The sequence below is a fragment of the Lycorma delicatula genome, chromosome 7 (assembly GCF_047948215.1).
Source record: "Lycorma delicatula isolate Av1 chromosome 7, ASM4794821v1, whole genome shotgun sequence".
NCBI lineage: Eukaryota > Metazoa > Arthropoda > Insecta > Hemiptera > Fulgoridae > Lycorma > Lycorma delicatula.
In genome coordinates, this window is record NC_134461.1 from 148,294,858 (window position 1) to 148,317,301 (window position 22,444).

At 28.2% G+C, this 22,444-nt stretch overlaps 1 protein-coding gene across 11 annotated transcripts in view; it reads right to left on the reverse strand.

Moving 5' to 3' along the window:
* The window catches only part of LOC142327940 (uncharacterized), a 452,389-nt gene that overhangs the window by 42,751 nt on the left and 387,194 nt on the right, over nucleotides 1-22,444 (reverse strand). For 7 of the 11 annotated variants that reach the window (XM_075371342.1, XM_075371336.1, XM_075371339.1 and 4 more), the window contains 5 exons: nucleotides 21,043-21,213; nucleotides 16,088-16,372; nucleotides 5,702-5,905; nucleotides 1,814-1,983; nucleotides 446-818 (listed from right to left, as the gene is read on the reverse strand). In XM_075371342.1, coding sequence (XP_075227457.1) covers nucleotides 446-818; nucleotides 1,814-1,983; nucleotides 5,702-5,905; nucleotides 16,088-16,372; nucleotides 21,043-21,213 — 1,203 coding nt within the window. The remainder of the gene's footprint in view (nucleotides 1-445; nucleotides 819-1,813; nucleotides 1,984-5,701; nucleotides 5,906-16,087; nucleotides 16,373-21,042; nucleotides 21,214-22,444) is intronic. The other 4 variants (XM_075371343.1, XM_075371345.1, XM_075371346.1 and 1 more) reach the window with 4 other exon arrangements.

Sequence of the window (22,444 nt, forward strand, 5' to 3'; positions counted from 1 at the left end):
TTGATACATTTTATAACACATAAAATTATAGTACTCTACCTATATATAATTTTTAATTTTGCATAAAATGGTGTAACACGATCTCAGTTGCAATACAGTCAGACTATATTTTGTTCTTATTTTAACATCAAAGTAAATAAAGATTATATAAAAAAAAATACATTCTTTGTTAGAATTTAAAAAATGTTCATACACTGATACAACTTTCAATTTATTTTATGAATGAGACGACAAGCATCTGCCTATAATTTTAAAGATTCAATTATGTTTTTAAATAGTTTTACATTTAAAAAAATTCTTTAGAAGAAACTGAGATTATGTGAAATATTCAATTGAGATTATTATATCAAAGCAAATAGAAGAACTTTTAAATTAATTTAGATAAAATTATTATTTTCTGCTACTAGGATGAAAATTGTTAAAACTATTTAAAGTAATAATATACCTGTCATATCCCCTTCTGGCAATTCATTGATTGATGATTCTTGATGTGTAACAATATCAGAGTCTTGTTTAGTAGGTTGTTTATCGATAACAATTCGCTGTGGCTGTTGTTGTTTATCTTCAATAATTTTTTCAGATTCCACAAAAGGAACAGCAGGTTTATCGTTTTCAATTTTGTGTGATACAACAGTTTCAGACTGTTCAGAAGTTTCACTGACCGCAACAGTAACAGTTTCAGTATGCATTTCATCACCCACTGTCATAACTGATGTAACTGTTGTAACGCTCGTAGCTTCATCAGTATGACTTGTCGGAGGAACTTCTATGCCCGGAGACTGCAGAGGAGTAGCTTTTGGAGTAGAAGTAGCAGAGCTCTAAAAAATAAATACAAAACACTTTACCAATTATTTAATTTGTATGAAGTTTGTAAAACACTTCGAAATATGAATTTATATGATTACAGTTAACAAAATCAACTAATTAAATTCTTTCTACATAAAATTCTTTTTATGGATAAACAGATAATACTGAAAATCTAGAATGACACAATACAATCACCCCAGCTTTGTAATACTATGCTTGTGTAAGAATGTTCAAGTACAATGTCATAGGACATTTTATTTTAATTAAACTTTGTCTCATTATGTTGGTCACACCAGGGATATTTGTGTTAAACATTTCAGCTCTCAAGACACATCATTTAACATGAATATTAGTACTGCTACTACTTCCTTTTGTGAAGAAGAGGTGAACAGCCAACTCTTTGTAAAGGTTTTTTCAAGTATATTTTCTTCTAGCTCATCATTTCTATTTCAAACCCATATGTCAGCATGGACTGTTGAATTCTTTACCACCTCCCCACCAAAAAACCCATACCTCTTGTTTAGAGCGAAGATGACCACTGACTACGTTTCTTATTCACTTCAGTGGGAAAGTGACATCTTGTTCGTTTAGTTTTTGAAATGAATTTTTATAATATTATACAATTAATGAGTTTTTGCTTTTTATCAAATAATTGAGCTCACAATGAAACTTCTGATTTTCAATTTGTTTACGATCTTATTTAGATACGTCCCATTTAAAAAGTGAACTTCTGGTTGAAATCGGAAGTTGCCAATATGACCAAAAGGCAGAGCATCCCTGAGTTGGTGATCAATTTTTTTTGCATTTTCCATAAAAATCACTTTTCAATTTTAGAAGGGGTGGAGAGTGGTCTAGGACACCCAGTGTATATATATATATATATATATATATATATATATATATATATGTGCATACTTTTTTTTTTTAATTCAATAACATTATAAAAATTTTTATATCTTTAATTGATAATACTAGCTGGCCTGAAAAATATTCTACATGTACTCACTTTAGTTGATTTAATCTTATCAGCAGGTTTCTTAGCAAGATCTGGTTTGGCTGAAAGAGGTTTCTTAGTGGTATGAACCTTTGGTAAGGGTGGTTTATCCACACCACCAACATTTGCTGATTTACTAGCAGCTGCTGCAGCAGTAGCAGCACGATGCTCTGAACTAAGACCTGAAATAAATTTTTTTATAAGCATCGAATAAAATATATTCACATTCCATTTTTTATAAATATATATATATATATATCCATTTTTTATACATATCCATTTAAATTATATATAGATAGAGATATTACTTCTAATACACCTAAAAACTATTTACCACTATTTAATTGATAAAAACATAAAACATTCAAGGCATGATACTGCAATAAAAAAATATTGTACATATACTTATAAAAAAAAACACAAGGTACCATGAATATAAAAATATTCTAAGAAAACAAAATACAAAAAAATATATAAAAATTAGAACATAAAACTGAAAGTAACTTATGAACTATATATATATATTCCATACCCATGCAAACACCCTGTGTGAAATTTAAGTGATATTTTCAGTGAAACATTTTTGAAAAGAATTGAAAGAGATATGAAAAACACATAAAATAGCATAGATATTATAAATGTACACTCAAAGCAAAGAAACATCAAGGAGTCCTATAAAGAATAAACATACATTTAAAAAAAAAAACTAAAATAATAATGAAATAAAAATATATTACAAGTAATAATTAATCTTATAACATTACCTAAATTTAACAATTCCATACAATTTCACCAAGTATAGGATTTGGAGAATCTTTATATTTTTTAATTCAAACTGCATAAAATTAAATCATTCTTGTCGCAAAATTCCAGAAAACACTTCAGAGAAGCAATATTTCTTAGAACACATTAAAAAAATGACATCTTCCTTTGGAATGAAATAGATATAATACAGATAAATGTATTGATGATATATTGTACTAAAATTTGTACATTAACTTCTACTAAACTAAGGAGCACAAGAGTTTTTATCTATAGGGCTGTATAATTCTATTAGAAATAATAGTAACAAAAAAAAATTAAATGAAAACATTTAAAACACAAAACTCATTTTTACTGGATATGAATTTTTAGAATAAAGTCTAGATGAAATAAACTGAATGAAATTTTTAAAACGTCATGATCATCTAACAACCCAAAAACCTCCAATATTTTCTTAATTAATTTCCAATTGAGAATGAAAATGTTAATGCCAAATTTCTATTACCATAAATGAGATCAAGTGAATTTACATGAAATAATTATTACAATAGATTTCAATTATCATAAAATAAAATTAGACTGTTTCTACAGTTATAAAAATACAAAATACAAGTACCTATTTATAATAATCTATTAATTAAAAAGTTTAAAATTAACAAACATTTTATAGAAAAACAAATAATCAGTACAATGAAATGCCAATTATCTACAGCTACTTAACTCTTAAGTTTCATGGTGACAATAATCTGAAAATAAAAAAACTCAGATATGTCACTGAAATCATGTCCCTGATATGACAACCTGATGGTTGTAAAAATGCTGGTTAAGAAAATTTTACAGAATGTTCAGTATGTACGTAAATCAACTGGGATGTAAAAAAAAATGAGTAACGATGAATGTGAACAAGGTGTAGCTATTAAATAACAAGACTAATGCTGCTACAGAAGAACTGTGCATGTGCCAAATTCATATAACTGACAGCTGTGTAGCGTAAAACCTTCTCTTTCGATTGTTGCCACTCCAGTTTCTGTAGACATATTAGTCTAGCCATGGCCTTTGTTTGAATAACATCTGCTTTTTTTGTTTTTTCAAAAAAATTATGTGTTTTATTAGAGCAAAGAATTGTCGTGAAACTTCATATGAAACTTGGAAAAACCGCTACTGAAACTTATCTATTATTAAAAAAAGTATATGGCAATGAATTTTTATCACGTGCATGGGTTGTTAAGTGGTTTAAGCACTTCCAAGATGGCCGGGAAGACGTTGATGTTCACCTGGGTTGCCCTTCCACATCAAAAACGGATAAAAATATTGAAAAAATTGATAATCCAATTCGATCTGACCATCAGTTAATTATTTGTACTATTTCTGAAATTGTAGGAATTGATAAAGAACGCATAAGGCAAATTTTACATAACAATTTTAACATCCAAAAAGTGTGCACGAAAATGGTGCCTAAAATTCTCAAAATCAAACAAAAAGAAGCTTGTGAAAATGTTTTGTTCTGACTTTGAAGGCCACTGAAAATGACGCAAACTTCTTGGAAAGAGTTATAAAATGTGATGAATCTTGGTTTTTAACTTATGATCCAGAAATTAAGTGTCAATTGCATTGGAAGGCTCCAACTTCCCAACAGCTAAAAAGGCTAAAATGAGCAAATCAAAATTCAAAGCGACGATGATTGTTTTTTTCAATATTCATTGAATTGTGTACTTTGACTGGGTTCCTGAAGGTCAAACTGTTAATCAACATTACTACCTTGAGGTCCTTGCTCAACTCGTGAAAAAATAAGAAACAAACAACCCGAGTTGTGGAAGAACAAGTCATTGGTTCTACATCAGGACAACACACCAGCTCACACTGCACTGCTTAGACCATATGTTAGGCCTTATTCGCCTGACCTGGCACCATGTGACTTTTATCTGTCAAATCTGCATTAAAAGGAACAAGATTTCAGACCATTAAAGCTGTGAAAGAAAAAGCAGCACACATCATGAAAGAGCTCACAGATGACTTCCAGCACTGTTTTGAACAATGGAAAATTCACATGGAACATTGTAGGGATAGAGGAGGAATGTTATTTAAGGCGATAATAATTAAATATGTATAAATTTTAAATAAAATATTTTACAGCATTAATCTTATAACCACATAATAACCACACTTCGTATTTTAAGTGCCATAACAATAATGGTTTTAAATACTCTGACACAAATCACAAGTCACTCCAAAAAATAACGCATCTATTCTCAAGTATAACAAGCATCTCGCCTCATACCAAGTTTATTTGAAAAAGTGAGAAGTGGTTTATTGCTGCATTTTTCATTGAGGCAAATATACAGTTGCACCCGTTATGTTAAGTCTACCAATATGCAGGTGATATTCAGCCCTACAACTGAGATCTTCATTGTATTCAAAATCAATCAACTCAAGAAAGTAATTCTGACTAGTGCCTCTTTAACTCAAGCACTTTAAAAGTATCACAATCATAAGAAAGACTAATATTGTAAAACAAAAAATTAGTTTTCCTTTGTGTTGAGAAACAAAGAATTACACTCACTGCTTCAACACAGAAGAGGGGTGAGTAAACATAAAATGTAATGTGTTGAGGTCAGCACCTACCCTAACTGCCTTCAATTTCCATCAGTAAATACGAGGTAAGCACTATAGATGGGTTGACCAAGGATTCATCTAAAGGGTTAAAAATGTTTAACTAATCTACACCAAATAACCAGTAACTAATAGATTAGTTATACTGATTTGCAATATTTATTCATGTTCACTAGGCAGAATTCTGATTACATTTGCTATACTTTTTTCCAAAATGAGATGAGTTTTATAGCATGTAGAAAAATACCAAGCCAGATAATTTAAAACAAAGCTTCAGAAAGAAAAACAAAATGGTACAACTCCAGCATAGTGATATAATCAAACTATGTCATATTATCCGCATTATCTTGTTATTTGGGTATGAATATTTCTCAAATTTCAAGGATATCTGACACTGCACTATAAATAAGCACACGGTAGTTACTATAACTCAGCTTCGCATAATATACGATAATTATTATTTATTGACATAAAATTAAATAGTACGATAAATTAAGATTCTAAATTTAAATTTACATAAATTCTCACTTTGTCTTGGACTATCTGAGGGTGATGAGGATGATATACCAGTAACGGCGATGCTATAAGGTCGAGGCCGACGGGGTGCCGCAACTGGCCTGGTTCTAATATTGGCACTCGTGCAGGAAGTTGTCATGCCTATCACACTACTCACGCTGTGTTGACTCATTGCACTCTGCGGCCGTGACGGTGTTGCCTCACCAGAACGCAAACCTACCCAGAGGTAAGAGAAGCAAGCATCAGGTAAAAGCCAAGCAGGAAAGTAACAGAGGGTTTTTTTATATATATATATTATATATATATATATATATATATAAAATATAAAAGTAACAGGCATTATAAACATATCTGTATCATGCCAATAATATTCTAACTAAAGCAAAACTTTAAAGTATTCAGTAAGCTCCTGTCTGTATTATATTTTAAAAACTTTCATATTTTAACAAAAATATGAAACCTTATTACTTTATGATGACTAAAATAATATATATTACATAAAATTTTGAATGAACCGCATAATTATTATTTATCATTATAGAAGCCCACACACACTCTTATTCTAAAACACCACTCAAAAAAATTTTATTTATACCTACAATGACAATATTAATTTTTTAATATAACAGCTTTTATTCATTACGGATACCTACTTGGTTTCCTGTTCATATTAGTTACACTACTTAACTCACCAAAAAAACAAATTTTATGTTTCTTAGAAGTACTATCACGTAAAATTGCTGTTTCTATTGGGAATTTAGAATTCTTTAACTCTAATACCAATAAGTTACAACAACTTATTTTTTGTCTCTTGATTATCCTGCATTTTTTGGGGCTTATAGATAAAACAAGGGTTCAGTGTAATGGAAAGAAACTGGAATATATAGAAAAACAGAATGAATTGCAATAAAAAAAACTTTTTGAAAAGCACTTTATTTAGAAACATGTTCTTTTTTTGTTAAAAATAAAAAATCATATTACACATCAACAAAGAAATAAACAGTTTTTTTTTTTAATGTAGAATTTATTGAATACCATTTTTAATAATAAGAAAGAGCTATCAGTGACTAAAATAATAAAACTATAAATAAATAAAAACCCATAAACCATTGCCAAATAATAGAAATGTTGAACTCTGTCTGCATTTTAGTTAAATAATCACTGATGGGGAAAGTAGTAAAAGATAAATGCAAAAACAAAATTTATAATACATGAACGAATATAAAAGACAAAAGAAGAAATCTTACTCTTACAAGAAATATGTACTTCTAGCCAACTCTGACATACGATACGGTGACTTGAATAACAAAGACAAGAAGAAAATAAACCACAAGCTATAGAAATGAAATTTCTGAGAAGCATGACAGGCAATATAAAGAAAGATAATGCGAGGGATGTAAAAGAGCTCTCAAAAATATGGAAAGTGTTTTAAAACTGGGTAAGGAAAGGAAGATAAGATGGATTAGATGTGTTAAGAAGAAGAAGAATTAGCATTGACTACGAAAAAGGTGGCATTATAAATGGGGTGTAAAATAGAAATGATGAAGGAATGATTAACATCTTGCTTTACCTCGTAAGTTTGATTTGAATTTTAACCCAACTAAGGATAAGGAAAGACAAAGAAGAAAAATATTTATAAAAATAACTAATTACAAACAAATCCATAATCAATATTTACGAAAATTAACTAAAAAATATTTTCTAGTATTTTTACTTCTTTTAAACAACTTTACAGTAAAAGTTGTTTTTGTTTTTATTTTTAATGTTTTATCAACACAGGTAGAAATATTGATTTTTAGCGTTTGTCAAGGATTGGTTATCTATTTATTTATTATTTTATTATATTTTTATTGTCAATATTTTCTTTTATATTCTTTGAGTTAAATTTTACTCATATATTTATATTTAACCTTTACTGCTTTCCTTGTACTGCTGATTATTATTTAATTGAGATGGATGTTTAGTTTTATAGCACTTTAGCACTTAGTTTTATTAGTATTATATCTTTTTGAGAATCTTTCTATTTACAGTTTTATAGCAGTTTAAACAAATAAATTTTACAACAGTTTAAATAATAAATAAATTAAGATAAAAAATTTGTTAAACTTGTTTGTTAATTAAACAAGTAACATCAACAAGAAAAATGATTACAATAGAAAACATAATGGTTTCATAAAAAATTAAATAAGATTTTCTGAATACTGTATATTTCTTTTATTTTTACACTATTATTTTCAAGAAAAAATATGGTGACTATGTGAATCTGACTTTGTATAAAGCAAAGCTGTGATTTTGAAAAAAACTCTTTATTATAGATAGTAATAGATAAGATACAAGATACTGGATGTAACAGATAAGAATAAATGCAGTGATATTTAAGAATAATGGCCTAAATTTTAGGCCAACTTTTAGTTAGAACAACTTATGTTACAAGTTCTTTGGACAAACTAAAACTTTCATTTATTTTTGGCAATAAAAAAAAAGATCAGAAGCTTGCTGATTTTATAAGTACAATCATAACAAGTAAACAATAATTAAACGATCACATATGGAAAATATTTATTAGAGCACTAATGTATAAAAGTACCTGTATATACTAACTGATCTACAAATATGCAAAAAAATCATACATGAAAAAAGAGCAAAAAATAAATAAATATGAAGTATAAATATTATTTGTATAATATATTAAATATCTATCAATATTTGAAACTGATGAAGATTAAAAATAGATAATACATACACATACAGGGCTAATGTAACTTATAAATACATTAACATTCTTTATCACAAAAAAAGAAATGAAAATTACAAATTAATTGGATAAAAATTAAGTATCTATCAAGTACAGTAATCCCTTGCTATTCACGGGTTTGGCATTCACAGTTTTACTTATTTGCAGTGGCCCCAACCAATTTTCTAGAAAGTGAACTTTACTGGTAAAACTGCTAATAAATTAAAAAATTATAATTTAGTACAGTACTTAACAAATCTTTCATTATTATTGTACTACTTTTATCATTGGAAAACAATTTTTCATCCTTATTTGGGAAGACATTATCAGCATAGCTGGGTAATTTATTACATAATAAACATATTTATAAATTAATAGTAAAACATAATAAATACACATGACGCCTATGTGATGTGTACGCAGTACATTTTATGTATGTTTATTTTAACTGCAGCCTAATTATGATGATAAGGAAAATATGTACAGGTGCCGATGGCAGCCACTTCTCCATTGCTATTAACAATCTTGGCGCTAATGCTGACTCATCTTCAAATCAAACTATTTATTTAGCCATATGAGCTACAGTTTACCTTTGTAATGTTCAGTTATGTAAAGTAAAAAAACCTACCAGCAAGTTGCAGTTTTAATATAGTATTGGCGGATACATTCGGTTGGTGTGTGGTTTCTATTAAGTTTCAAGATGTGTTTAGGAGTTATTGCTTTTTTTTGTTACAGATTCGCCAGTCTTAATTTTTTTTAAATGTCCAAAGTAAACGATGAAAAGAAAAAACAAAAATAAGTTATGCCTCTAATTAGGAAAGTTGATCTTCCTGATAAACTGATAAAAGCATAGCTTTAGAAGTAAAACTGTTCAACGTTAATAAATCAACTGTTTGCTACAAAAAGAAAAATGAAGAAAAGATACGGACAAATGTAACAGCAGGTTCTTATCAGTCAGTGAACGTTACAACTGTATGTTGTGACACAAACACTGAAGAAACTGTTAAAGTTTTGAATTTATGGATAGAATATCAAACGCAAAAAAAGGATACCTCTCAGTTAACTTATTATTCGAGAAAAAGCTCATTTGTATGACCACGTTGTTATATCTGAGAATGAAAGTAGGATCAGTGTATCAACATTTACTGCTATTAAAGGTTGGTTTGAAAACTTTAAGAAACAGTTTTCCCTGCACAATGTAAGCATAACTAGAGAAGCAGCATCAGCTGACCACAAAGCAGCATGTTCATTTCCAGAACAGCTGCATGACCTGATTTCATCAAAAGGCTATTTATTGGATCAAGTTTTTAACGCAGATGAAACTGAGTTATGTTACAAGAGGATGCCTTCATGAACCTTTCTATCAAAAAAGTAAAAGTTAGCTCAAGGTTTTAAAAAATCTAAAGATCGTCTGACAGTCCTGTTACACTGCAATGTTAGTGGTTACTTCATACTGAAACAAACTCTTGTTTACAAATTGTTAAATCCAAGGGCGTTGAGAGGTAGAGATAAAAATCATTTACCAGTTTTATGGAAGTCAAACCAGAAAGTGTGGGTAACAGCATCTTTTTTTATTGAGTGGTTTCATTTTTTTAAGCAACAAGTTGAACTTTATTTAAAAACCAAGTCTTTACCATTTAAATTTCTTATTTTAATTGATAATGCTCCAGGGCATCCACAAGAAATAAAAAATCTGCATCCTAATGTAGAAGTGTTGTTTCTGCCACCAAACACATCAGCTCTGATTCAACCTTTGAATCAAGGGATCATTACTGCTTTTAAAGTGTACTATCTGCGACGGACTTTCAGCGAACTGAAACGTGAAACAGAGGTGGATAATTCATCGACTATTAGTCAGTGGTGGCAAAATCACACCATTGCAGATTGCATTGCAAAATTTAAGGAGTCAATTGATGAAATTAAACCATCAGTGATTAATGCGTGCTGGTGAAATTTGTGGACCAGCATTGTTAGGAAAAAAATTTAAAGTGAAAAAAATGAAGAAAACAAAGCTGCTGATGAAATTGTAAATAATATTGTACAAATAGCACATAAAATTCAAGGTAAAGGTTTCAATGAAATCGAGGCCTCAGATGTTCAACAGCTGAAGCACTATGACAAGAAAGAGATCATGGAAGAAGAACTTGAAGAGGACTTGAACACAGCCTTTAACTACTGCAGAAAATGAAGAAGTTACAAGAGAGTTAAACTTAAAATCTGTAAACAAAAGTTTTTGTCTAGCTAGAGAGGTAATACCAAGGTTTCTGAAACTGACCCTTTTCTACAGCGGTCAGTAAACTTTAAGCAACAGCTTGAAGCAGCATTACTGCCGTACAGGCAGTTACATAAAGAACTAGAAAAAAAAAAACAAACAAAAATTACAAATTTTTTTGAAGAATAATGTAAGTTAAAATAGGCCTACTCATGTGGTTAGTACTTTCTGTTTGTAGTGTTTAGTGTTTACGAATGTTCTTAGTATTTAAAACATTCTGTTATTAGTGTTAAGTTATATCCAGTACTGTATATAAGCTTTTCATTGTTTAAAATGATGTGATAAAAATACAATACTGTAGGTGAGTAAAAACATTTATTATGTCTGCATTCATTTATATAGTATGTTACTACATAGTTTATTAATTAACAGGTTCTGTAGTATACAAAATTTACATTTGGGTTGCTTAAGAACACAACCCCATTTATGCCATATAAGTTTGGCTTTGCCATTTGCGGTTTCAATATTCACGCTACTTTTGTGGAACAGAACCGCCGCAAATAGCGAGGGATTACTGTATGCATTAAATATTACAAAAATAACATAAGCAAGAAACTGGAACAGACTTATAGAACATTTATTTGAATTATTTTTAAAATGAACAATAATTATAAAATTTGCTGCTCAAAGCACCAAATTTTATTTGCTGAAAACATACTAAATTCAGTAGAGCACATACAATACAATAAATACAACAAAACTTCATTATTTCAGGGTCTAATAATAATTTAAAATATTTGTTATGAAAATAATTTTAAAAAATAAACCCAGTCACTCAAAATAATTACAATGATCGAAAGTAAGACAACAAAAAAAGTAAAAGTTAATCAGCACATAGATATGGATCATGAATTTAAGCAAATCTAATCTACTGACAAAAACTGGTTTAAATAAAATAGAACGAAACTCAGCAAAGATTTCATGCTTCTTAGTCACAATATTTAAGGCTAAAATTTAAAATGTTCAACATTCTAACAAATAAATAGAAAAATATAAAACAAGTTTTACATTTTAAGTATTAAATTATGTTATAAAAATTTTATTTTTGTAAAATTTTTCTAAAATAAAAAATTCTTGTAGATTACAAATAAATATAGTTTCTTAAAAATCCTTATGTTTCTTTATGGTGAGACCACAAGAAATAACTTCTAAACTTTAATAAAACTGATAAAGAAGTTCATATTTATCATCCTTGGTTTAGTTATTACTGCCACGGGTTACAAAAAGCAAAACCAGAAAGAAGTTTACCAACTAAAGATCAATGACAAAGGGGTATATTCTAATAATAAGAAATTAACTGGGTATGTCCTACATCTTATATTTCATATTTTATGAAAATTAATGAACAAATTTTTAAATAGAAAACGATGATGAGTTATGCATAATTAATATATTACAGAAGTAATTTTTAATAATTATATCAGGCAATTTGAAGGAACACCCAAAATCAAAATACAAATATTTACAAACTGAAAGAGTGGAAAGAATTTTGGCTGAAATGCCATTACTGAAATCAGTAAAAAACTATTTTCAAGAAAATTTCCTTTTTTCTGAAAAACCCTCGATTAAAATTGAATAATTTGGAGGCTACAATAATTCTGTAACAATTTAGAAAACTGGTCTCAGATTATGTTAATAAAATATTATTGAAGTTGACTCTGTGGTTAGGATGTGTAAGTAGTAATGCTCTGATAAAAAAAAAAAATAATAGGTAGTTGAATGTGAAATCTCACATTCAAGTATGACTTGCACTAATATTCATTGCACACTTCCAAGATGAAAAAAAGAAGAAACGTATTTTCATTCACAAATAAAAATCTCTTTAATAATAAATAATTTAAAATTAGAAATAAAGTAATAAAATAACTATAACTGAGAATAATAAAAATAAATTAAACAATTATATATGTTATACAACAGTAAAATTACAAATAATTATGAATACGTACATTAATGAAGCTGAAAGTATTCCTTAAACCTCCACCATCAGATCACCAGTGAGTGAATGAATGTAGTAAAATATGACCCATATTAACTATGCAAATTATTTGTATTTATATTTAATTATAAATAAATAACATTACCTTGCCTTACCAGTTATGTGCACTGAAAAAATATGGCCCTCCACCATATTATGTAGTAGAGATCAAGAGAATTTTTTATTGTTAAGCTATATAAGAGAAATGTGTGAGTTGACCACAAACAACTAACTTGATGCGATTAAATAATGCAGTGTTAATAGATTTAAAAAATGAATACAAACTAAAAACATGCAAGTAATTAAGAAACTGAAAAAACTTTAATGATTCACAATAAGCTGATGTTTTATTTTTTACCCAAAAATAAAAACAAATAATCATGAATATATTAATTTCACAAACATGCACAAGTAGATATTAAAAAAAATTATAAAAGTTAAAAGAAATTTTGTGTAACAGACAAGAAGACAAAACTAGGCATTTGCCTATAATTTTCTGAATATAAGACATTTTGATTGCAACAGTGTTTATTATATAATAACCCATGCAAAGACCAACTGTCTTGGTCAATTTATCAGTTGAGTCAATCTGACAATCAGTTGAGTCAAGAATGATAGTGTGCCCGTAACAAGAAATCCACTCATATCTCATTTTTCAGACAAACAAGGAACAATCTGACTGAATTACAAGAAACATATGGTAACAATGAAGTTTTACACCAGACATTTGCAAAACAGTTGTGTTATTTGAGAAGAGGAAGATAGATACAGACAGCTACCATGAACAATAAAAAACTCATCAGCTTCAACAAATGGTACTGACTTTACAAATAACTTGATTTATGAAAACAAAATAATCAGTGTGGAAATGTGTCTGCATTACATACTTCATGAAAACAGAAGAATCAATATGTGAATAATCATGAAGGAATATACATTACATCATCTGTGTCATGAATAACAAAACATGTGTGTACATCAAATGTTGAATTAACACAAAGGATGACCATTTTTTCAGCAGCAAAGAACAAGCATTTTTTTCCACAAATGATATCGTTCAATTTTTTTGAACCATCATCGTGACACATTACGCTTTCATCACTTCTTACCAGAAATGAAAATAAGTGTCATCTAGAAAACATATCCAAAAAAATAACAATCTCAATAATTTCCTCTACTGGTAAGATGTAGCCGAGTCTTTTCTTCATCAATTAATGTGTTATATATACTGAATTCATACAAAACACAAGATTTTCTGTTCTCGAATCTTCAACCTCTTTGTTTCATTAAAAGATGTTTGTTAATAGGCTATATATAAATATACAACCGCACTGCAGGTTATTTGATAGTACAAGAACTATAAAATGTTTTAACGCAATAGGAAAACACAAAATATTAAGAAGTAAATTAAAATTTAGATCGCAAGCAATGAAAAGAGTAAATAGGTAAGCCAAACATTAAGTAAAAATATACATAGGAGAAAGGTCTCAAAATCATACGTAGGATTAGCAAAATGGAAAACTCTAAAATTATATTTATATTATGGTATTAATATCAATTTTTTAAATAAAATAAATAATTTATTTCTAAAATTAGGGAAACAGAACAAACTAAAACATGCAAGTTATTAGTAACAAAATAGACATAACAGAAAAAAATAATAAATTAACAATAAAATTTAATTTATCTACTTGTCTACTTAAAAAAATAGTAAATATTAAAAATAATACCAACTACATGTAATTATTACAATGAAAAAAACTAGTCATTTGGCCTCATAAAATACACATAAGTAAAGACAATAATGTAAAAAAGTAGTACAAATTTGTAAATTGTATATTGAAAATTTGACCTACCACAAAAAAAAAAAAACATTTAATCACAGCTTCCAGATTCTATTAAACATAACAAATAAATGTTAATAAGAAGCAAAATGTTTTCAATAGATCACTTTCAACGGAGTACCTACAGTCACTAATGCTTTGCTGGCCTGATTGGAAATTAACAAACAAAAATTTTAAAATTCAGTAAAATTTTTTAGATTTGTTTTTGTAAGTACTTAATTTTATTTTTTTGAATAGGTAATATTTCTCTGTATTTGGCATGAAAGTGTTCATTATTTCTCTCTAAATGCAGAAACAGATTAAGGACTTTTTCAAATCTATCCTAATGAAAAATTCATTAAAAAAATGTGGCTTTTTTTTAATAAGCTTAATAAACTTGTTCTAGAACTTATTATATTATTTTTCTTTAAATAAAAGTTTTTAAGCGCAAAAATCATTATATTTCATTACACTTTAAATTGTATAAAATGCTGTAGTCTTTGGCCACGAATAGATGCCAATGAAACCAAATTCTATCTTCTTTAAACTTCATTTATGAAATAGCCACTAAAAGATGGATTTGGCCACTGTTATTTTATCCTGACACTGATATCCTTTAATGCAAGGATCCTATTCCATGAGACATCTTGCTATTATGGAACAGTCTTACCCAGGACTAAAACCATAATAATGATTATGCTTTTAATACTGAAGAGGGGTTAAATTTTTAACTGTAAACAAATGCTAAAAAAATTTGACAATACTTCTAACTTGTTTTTTTTTATATTACAGTGAAGTTTTTACAAATTAATATATGATAACAATTTAAGTGATATTAGTTCAGAACCAATATTTTTAATGAACATGTCAAAAAATGTATTTCAGTAGACATAATATTTATTCATTTATTTATAATCACAAGCATAATCATCTTAAAAATTATGAAAAATGTAAACAATATTTTGAAAATGAAAATGTAAGAGAAAAATTAGTGTCAATAATATATATTAAATATTTAAGTTTTCAAATAATTTAAATTAATTCAAACATTATTATAAACTTACTACATCTAAGAACAAAATTCCAAAATCAGTACAAAAATACTGTTGATATAATTTAAATTTCCAAGGCCTAAAATTCTAAAACAAAAACAATAATGATCTACAAAAATAAAAAAATTAATAAGCTGCAAAAACAGCACATAAAATATACTTTCCCTTCTAAATAACAAGTTAAAAAAAAAAATATTTCAACCGAAAACTAATAAAAAATCTTTTTAGGAATACTGAATTAAAATCTATATTTAAAAAAATAACTATCTAAAACAGTTTTATACAAATAATTACTTCTATAAAATAAAATGTTTTGATTTTATTTTGTGAACTGTTGAATTTATGTATGCAAAAAATATGAATCACTACTTTTACTCAAATGGACATTAATAAACAATTACTCTATATAAAACAGAATTACTATTGAAATATAATAAGCAATATTAAAAGTTCTGAAGAAAAAATCAGGTCATGATGAAATTATTTTAAAAAAATAGGTTTCTTAATTTTATGAGACCAAATTATACTTCTAACCTTACCTGGGCTAGTTGGTGTTTGTTCCAGGGATTGACTACGACTAGCAGCTTCTCTAGCCTTTCTGCGTAGGCGTTCAGCACGAGTCGGTCGTGGGGGAGGGATTGGTGCACTCAGTTGAGACATGCTGCGGGATGTGTTGGCACGTCTAAGTGTAGCAGGCTGTTGTTGTGCCAAGGATGTCATGCTACGAGATAGATTTGGATCGGGAGTTGCTGGACTGGGTGGTTGCAGCGTTCTCTTGCGAGGACGTGCTAAGATATCCAGCCGTGACATCGAATACGCCCTACCTGTATGCCATACACGTTGACCACATACACCATCAATATTAATTACCGCAATCATATAAACTTTGTTAATTCTTTCTCCATACAAATAAAAATAAACAAAAATTAAACAGTCAATAAAACTAAATACGTAAAACATGCAAAGTCTTGCCTGCCACACATATATCACATTCATTCATATTCAGTACAATAATACAACTAGATGTTATTAAAAGTAAATTTCTAGGCCACTAAATACAACTTTCAGAGAATCACCAGCTAACAAAATATTTAATCACCTTACATCAAAAAAAATGTATTTTTTTACAATTACGTGGATAAATCATAAATAAACAGGAATACATTTTTTTTTTTAATTTATTTATTGAAAGATAAAAAGCAAATATAATTTATTTTTCTACATAGTTTCCTGCTTTAGAAATACATTTTTTCCAGCAAGAAGGAAGTTTTTTTATTCCAGCATCGTAGAATGAATCTGGGAGGAAGATCAATTCAGGACCAGTGAATTTCTTATAGTTTTGAGACTATTAGGACTGCAGTATGGGGCCTGGCATTGTTGTAGAGGATGGCCTCTCAAATCGGCTAGTCTCATCTTTTGCGATGATATGCAGCCCTCACTTTTTTCAACAACTCGCAGTAGTAAGCAGCATTGATTGTGTAGCTCATGCAAAAAATCAATGAGCAAAATAAACGCCTCGTCAGATGGGAAAAGAACAGTTGAAAGAACCTTGACAGCTGACAGTCAAGTCTTGGCTTTCACTGCCCTTTCCTCCGCTACTCCATAATGTCTTGTTTCAACTGTGAAGTGTAGTGGTGGACCCACATTTCATTTCAGATGACAATCCGACTCAAAAATTCACCACCTTCTTTTGCAAACCTTGCTGTAAGCCTCTGACAGATCTCCAAACTTCTGATCTGCAGTCAAAAGGTAAGGGACCCATCTGACACACACTTTATGGAACTGTAGGCCGTTTCTAATGATTGCTTGACAGCTCCCATAACTTATTTCAACCTGTTCTGCAGTTTCAGATACTCTCACCAGTCAATCGTCTTCAAGAATGTCTCGAACCACATAATGTTTTTGTCTGTAATGCTGGTCCAAGGGCAGCGATCGTGTTCCTGATTTTCCACTCATTCTTGTCCTTCCTTGAACTCTTTGTGCCAGGCAAACACACGAGTCCTTGATCTTGGTCTTGGTCCATGATCTCGGTCAATGTTTGGTTCCCAAACTGTGCAGTCAATCTCTGGAAAATTTCTGTTGCTTGAACTCCTTCACAAGCAAGAAATTTTATAATTACGCACTGCGGAGTGCACTTGTTGCTCCGACACTGTGAGCATTACTGATGAATTGGTTGTGAGTGTGGAATGACCGGATCTCCCCAATCCTAATGGGGAGATTCTACTATACCCAAGCATAGTAGAAGTGCAGGCCCAGTCTTACCAATCATAGATGCTCAGGAACAAAAATCCTGTTTATATTTGATTTACCCATGTACTACTACAACAATTTTTGGAAACCCTACCTTACATGACAATCGCACTAACTTATAGTACTGAAAATTTAAACAAGACAATTTTGATAAGAAGGAAAGAAATTAAAAAAAAAGAAGCTTAACAGTTAGTTGATATTTACGTCAATAGTTTGGATTTCTTTTTTTATTGATAATTATTTTTGATGAAATAAAGCATACTCAAACATAGAAATAAAATTTGTGTATTAAATTCACAATAAACAAATTGTTTGCTGTAGAAAATCCTAAAGTAATCTCATAACATCTTAATGCAATGGAAGATGCAAAATATTTTAAACACCCACACACTACTGCCTTTAATAATCAAGAATATTCCTTTAATAATCAAAGGAAAATTTCACAACTGGAAACCACATACAAATTAAACAATTCGAAGTTATCATTCATTATTAATACAGTTAACTGACAAACCTGACAAAAAAAAAATAATGCAACGTGCTGAAAATGCAGAGTATATTTTAACAGAAACTATCAGAAAATATACCACATAAAGATGCTTCCTTGATATATAAATAACTGAATAAATCAATATAATAACTGACTATAATTGCACGATACAACATTATCAGAAATACATCCCTTGTTTTATTAGTTACATTATATTTCATCATACATTAAAAAAAATCCCCATAAGATCAAGCCACAAAAACAGATAATTTTTAATTAATAATTAAACTGTCAATATTAAAATATTAAAAAATTGTTTATTAAAGGAATCAATATATTAGGAAACGTCATGCAATGAAAATGGAAACAAAATATTGTTATTAAAAAGAAAAGATAACATTCTGTAATCAAAATCACTGAAAAATTACATTCTTCATAAATAACAAATACAAATATAACTAAGAGGAAAAATACATATATATTTTTTAAGCCATCCGAGATTTAAAAATATATATATATATATATATATATATAATACCAATAGTATTATATATATTACTATTGGTATTAATCACAAAAGAAAGATTTCAAATTTGTACTGTAACATCCAAGAGAAAAAAATTGCATTATGTATTATCATATAAACCTTCTACTAAAGTATATTTTTCTTGAGTTTCAATTAATGTAAAAAAAAATTAATGTAACAATTGAAAAAATTATATGTAAACTGTACCCATTTTTTGCACGTTTCCCTGATAAACAGTAATTTCAGCATTCTTTAGCTTTTTTGAGATTTTATATAAAAAATAGTACTTAAATACATACAAGAAGAACAGTTACATCTCATCAAAGTAATTTTCCTAAATTTTCTAACAGTTTGAATATGGTGGCAACAGTTTTTAATACTTATTAAAAAATCTTAACTTGACTTAACAGTAGGAGCATTTTTGTATTTTATATTATTACTCAGTATACTCACAGTCTCATAATTTTATACAAAGCAGGATGAAAAAAGGGGTGTAAAGGAAAGAATTCCCTTAAAACTCTTACCAAACTGATGAACTGATAGAAAAAAATACAAACACTTTACAATGAAACGGCTGTAGAAAAAAACCAGATTTGTAATATTTTGATGAATTATGTAAAACTACTATAACCTTTTTGTAAGTTAGCGAAAATTCCAAACAGTTCTGTTAGAAATTCTTTTTCTGACAACCCTTTTTTCTGTTGTTAAACAAAATTATGAAACTAAGTACATAACATAATAAAATTATTAAAACATAAAACTGAAAAAAATTCATATCTTCAATCAAAATATCAGTTTTTTAAACTGGCCGTCATATTCTAACCAAGAATCAAAAAAATTCCCAAAATGACAGAAAAATCTGTTCCTAAAAATAATTATATATTAATTTCTAATATAATTTCTTAATGAATCAAGTGAATATTGAAATTGTATTTCAACTGGAATACAGGTAAATAACAGGGTATCTTTTTAAATATACGTTATCATAATTTCAGTTTTTCTTCAAAGAAATTAGTATTTTCAAGAAGACAAGAAGAAGACTTGTGATTTATGTAAAGAAGATCTTATGTAAATCACATTTTACATAAGATGTAAAGGCAAATTTTCCCTTTGTGCGAATACTATGTAATAAAATTAGATAAAAAAAGAACATTGCAAATACTTATATTAATTAAATTCTAAGATAACAAAAAGAATACAATAAAAAATTCCAACTGACTGTTAATAAAATTGTTATTAGAAAAAATAACTTACATTTCATTTGTTCTTTGTAGGATAACATCAAGTTGTGAGGAAAGTCATTTAAAAAAAAAATTTTCCATCATACAATCTACTAAATTAATGTTCAGTTAACATTAAAAAATGGATTTAATAATATTTTAGTACATTATAATTCACTGTTAAGAGCACCAGAACAATACAGCTATAGAATAAAATAATACTTACAAATATTTATAACCATTTATTTATCATACATCCTATATCAATATATTGTTACAATGAAAAAATAAAATGTACTGCTGTATGTGGGCATTACTGTTACACATAAATAAAACTACCAAAATATGGGCAGAAGAGGCAAGAACACATAATACACAAACCCTTCAAAGCAATATTTCCATCTTCTCAATAAAATTAGTTACATTTCATTACATACCAATGGTATGAATAAAATCATTAAAAAAATATATAAGCGCAAATATATAAGATGAGATTCCAACACACACACACACACACACACACTCTCTCTCTTTCTCTCATACACACACATACAAGGGAAAATTTTTAATACTCACAAAGTTACTTTTAGCTGCATGCATAAATTTAATAACAAAATGCTGACGATGAAGTAATATTCACTGAAAAGATTATTAGTAACTTTTCTTGTATTTTGTTTGTATTTTAACGGTTCAGATAAAAATTATTTCTAATAATAAAGAAGGCATAATACTTACCGCATTATTATATACAAAAAAAATTAGAAAAAAAATTGATCACTATACTATTCTTTAAACTACAAAAAAAAACTTCTATTTCACACTATTCAGTTAGTAAACATCACATGTTTAATCTTTTGACTTAAATTTTTTTTAAAATGTACTTTTCAGTATTTAATATTACAGAATTCCCTGCACTTTTATCATTTGGATTTAAAACTATAAAATTAAATATCACTACAGAAAAAGTTATAAAAGGATAATCTATAAAATATGCAAAAATATATATACCTGGTGAACGCATAGTACGGCTGCTTTGTGGTCTACCAGGGGTCAAATCTCTATCACGAGGGGAGGGAATCGTTGGCATTAGGTCAGTCTTCCGGCGAGCTGCAGCACGTGCTGCGGCTGCGGCAGCAGCTGCAGCCGTCATGTTATTAGAAGTACCATCACCTTCATCCCCTAATACATATATTAAAAAAAATCCCACATAACCAACACAAACCACAAAAAGTTAATGAATAAATAAATACATTAAACAATACTAAAAAAAAAAAATAATAATAATAATAAAGAAGACTCATTCAACTAACACCATAAACAGAATAAAAAACTAATACAAGAAAATTAAATATTTTATTTAACTCAAGATATAATTAAATTACAAATAAGTAAAATAATTAAAAAAATAAACTGAATTTTAGAGCAATTGATTTTAATTAGCCTACTCAAGAAACAGTAAAGAAAGTATAAATATAATTAATACAATACATTTCTCACAAATAATCAAATCAAATACATAAAGTTTGAAATAAATGTAATTAAAGCCCGTTTCAAACAAGCTACTATAAATCTGTAACTGGTATATAATCTGAGTAATATTATATTAGTTCAAAAACAAAATAAAGTAAAATTGTAATCCACCATCTCACATCACAATAAAATACTGTACATACTAGATGTTAACTGAATAATATAATACAAGAATGTAATTAAAACATGTTATTTTTAGATTCTATTTATCAATACAAAAAATTTAAAATCAAAGAAAAAAGTAAATAAAGTATTCAGTTAATCAGTTTTTTCTAAATATTTTTAACTAGTTGCATATCTAATCTCTCAGAATATCTGTTAATTACAACGTAACTGATACCAACTACTTTAATTTGAATTACAAATAATGTGAAGATTTTTGTATGAAGCAGAATTAGAGTAACTGATGAGAATGACAGCTAAATGAAAAAAAGATAAGTATTTAGAAAACAACATCAGAGAACTAGATTAGACGCATCCTACAAAAAAGTGCTAGGGAAACATAAAACTACAACCAGTATATCAGAGCTTTAAGTATTAAAAACTATTAAATAACAATCATGTACATAAATAATTAGGAGTAAGTATCATAAGAAGTGAGCTAAATGAAACATCACTGATCACATACAATTATTTTCACCTTAAAGAATTGTAATGCACATAATATTAAGCATTAATTATTTAATTACGTTAAAACATATTTAAATCTTTCAATATGTATGATATATACTCAATTTAATTAGAACAAACATTTTTTGTGTTATTTTAATTATTTAAACATAACTAATAATAAATGTAATTAAAATAACAGTTTGAAACAGGCTATAAGTAACAGTAAACACAAAAGATAAACAAAACCTTAATTACACTATTAAAATTA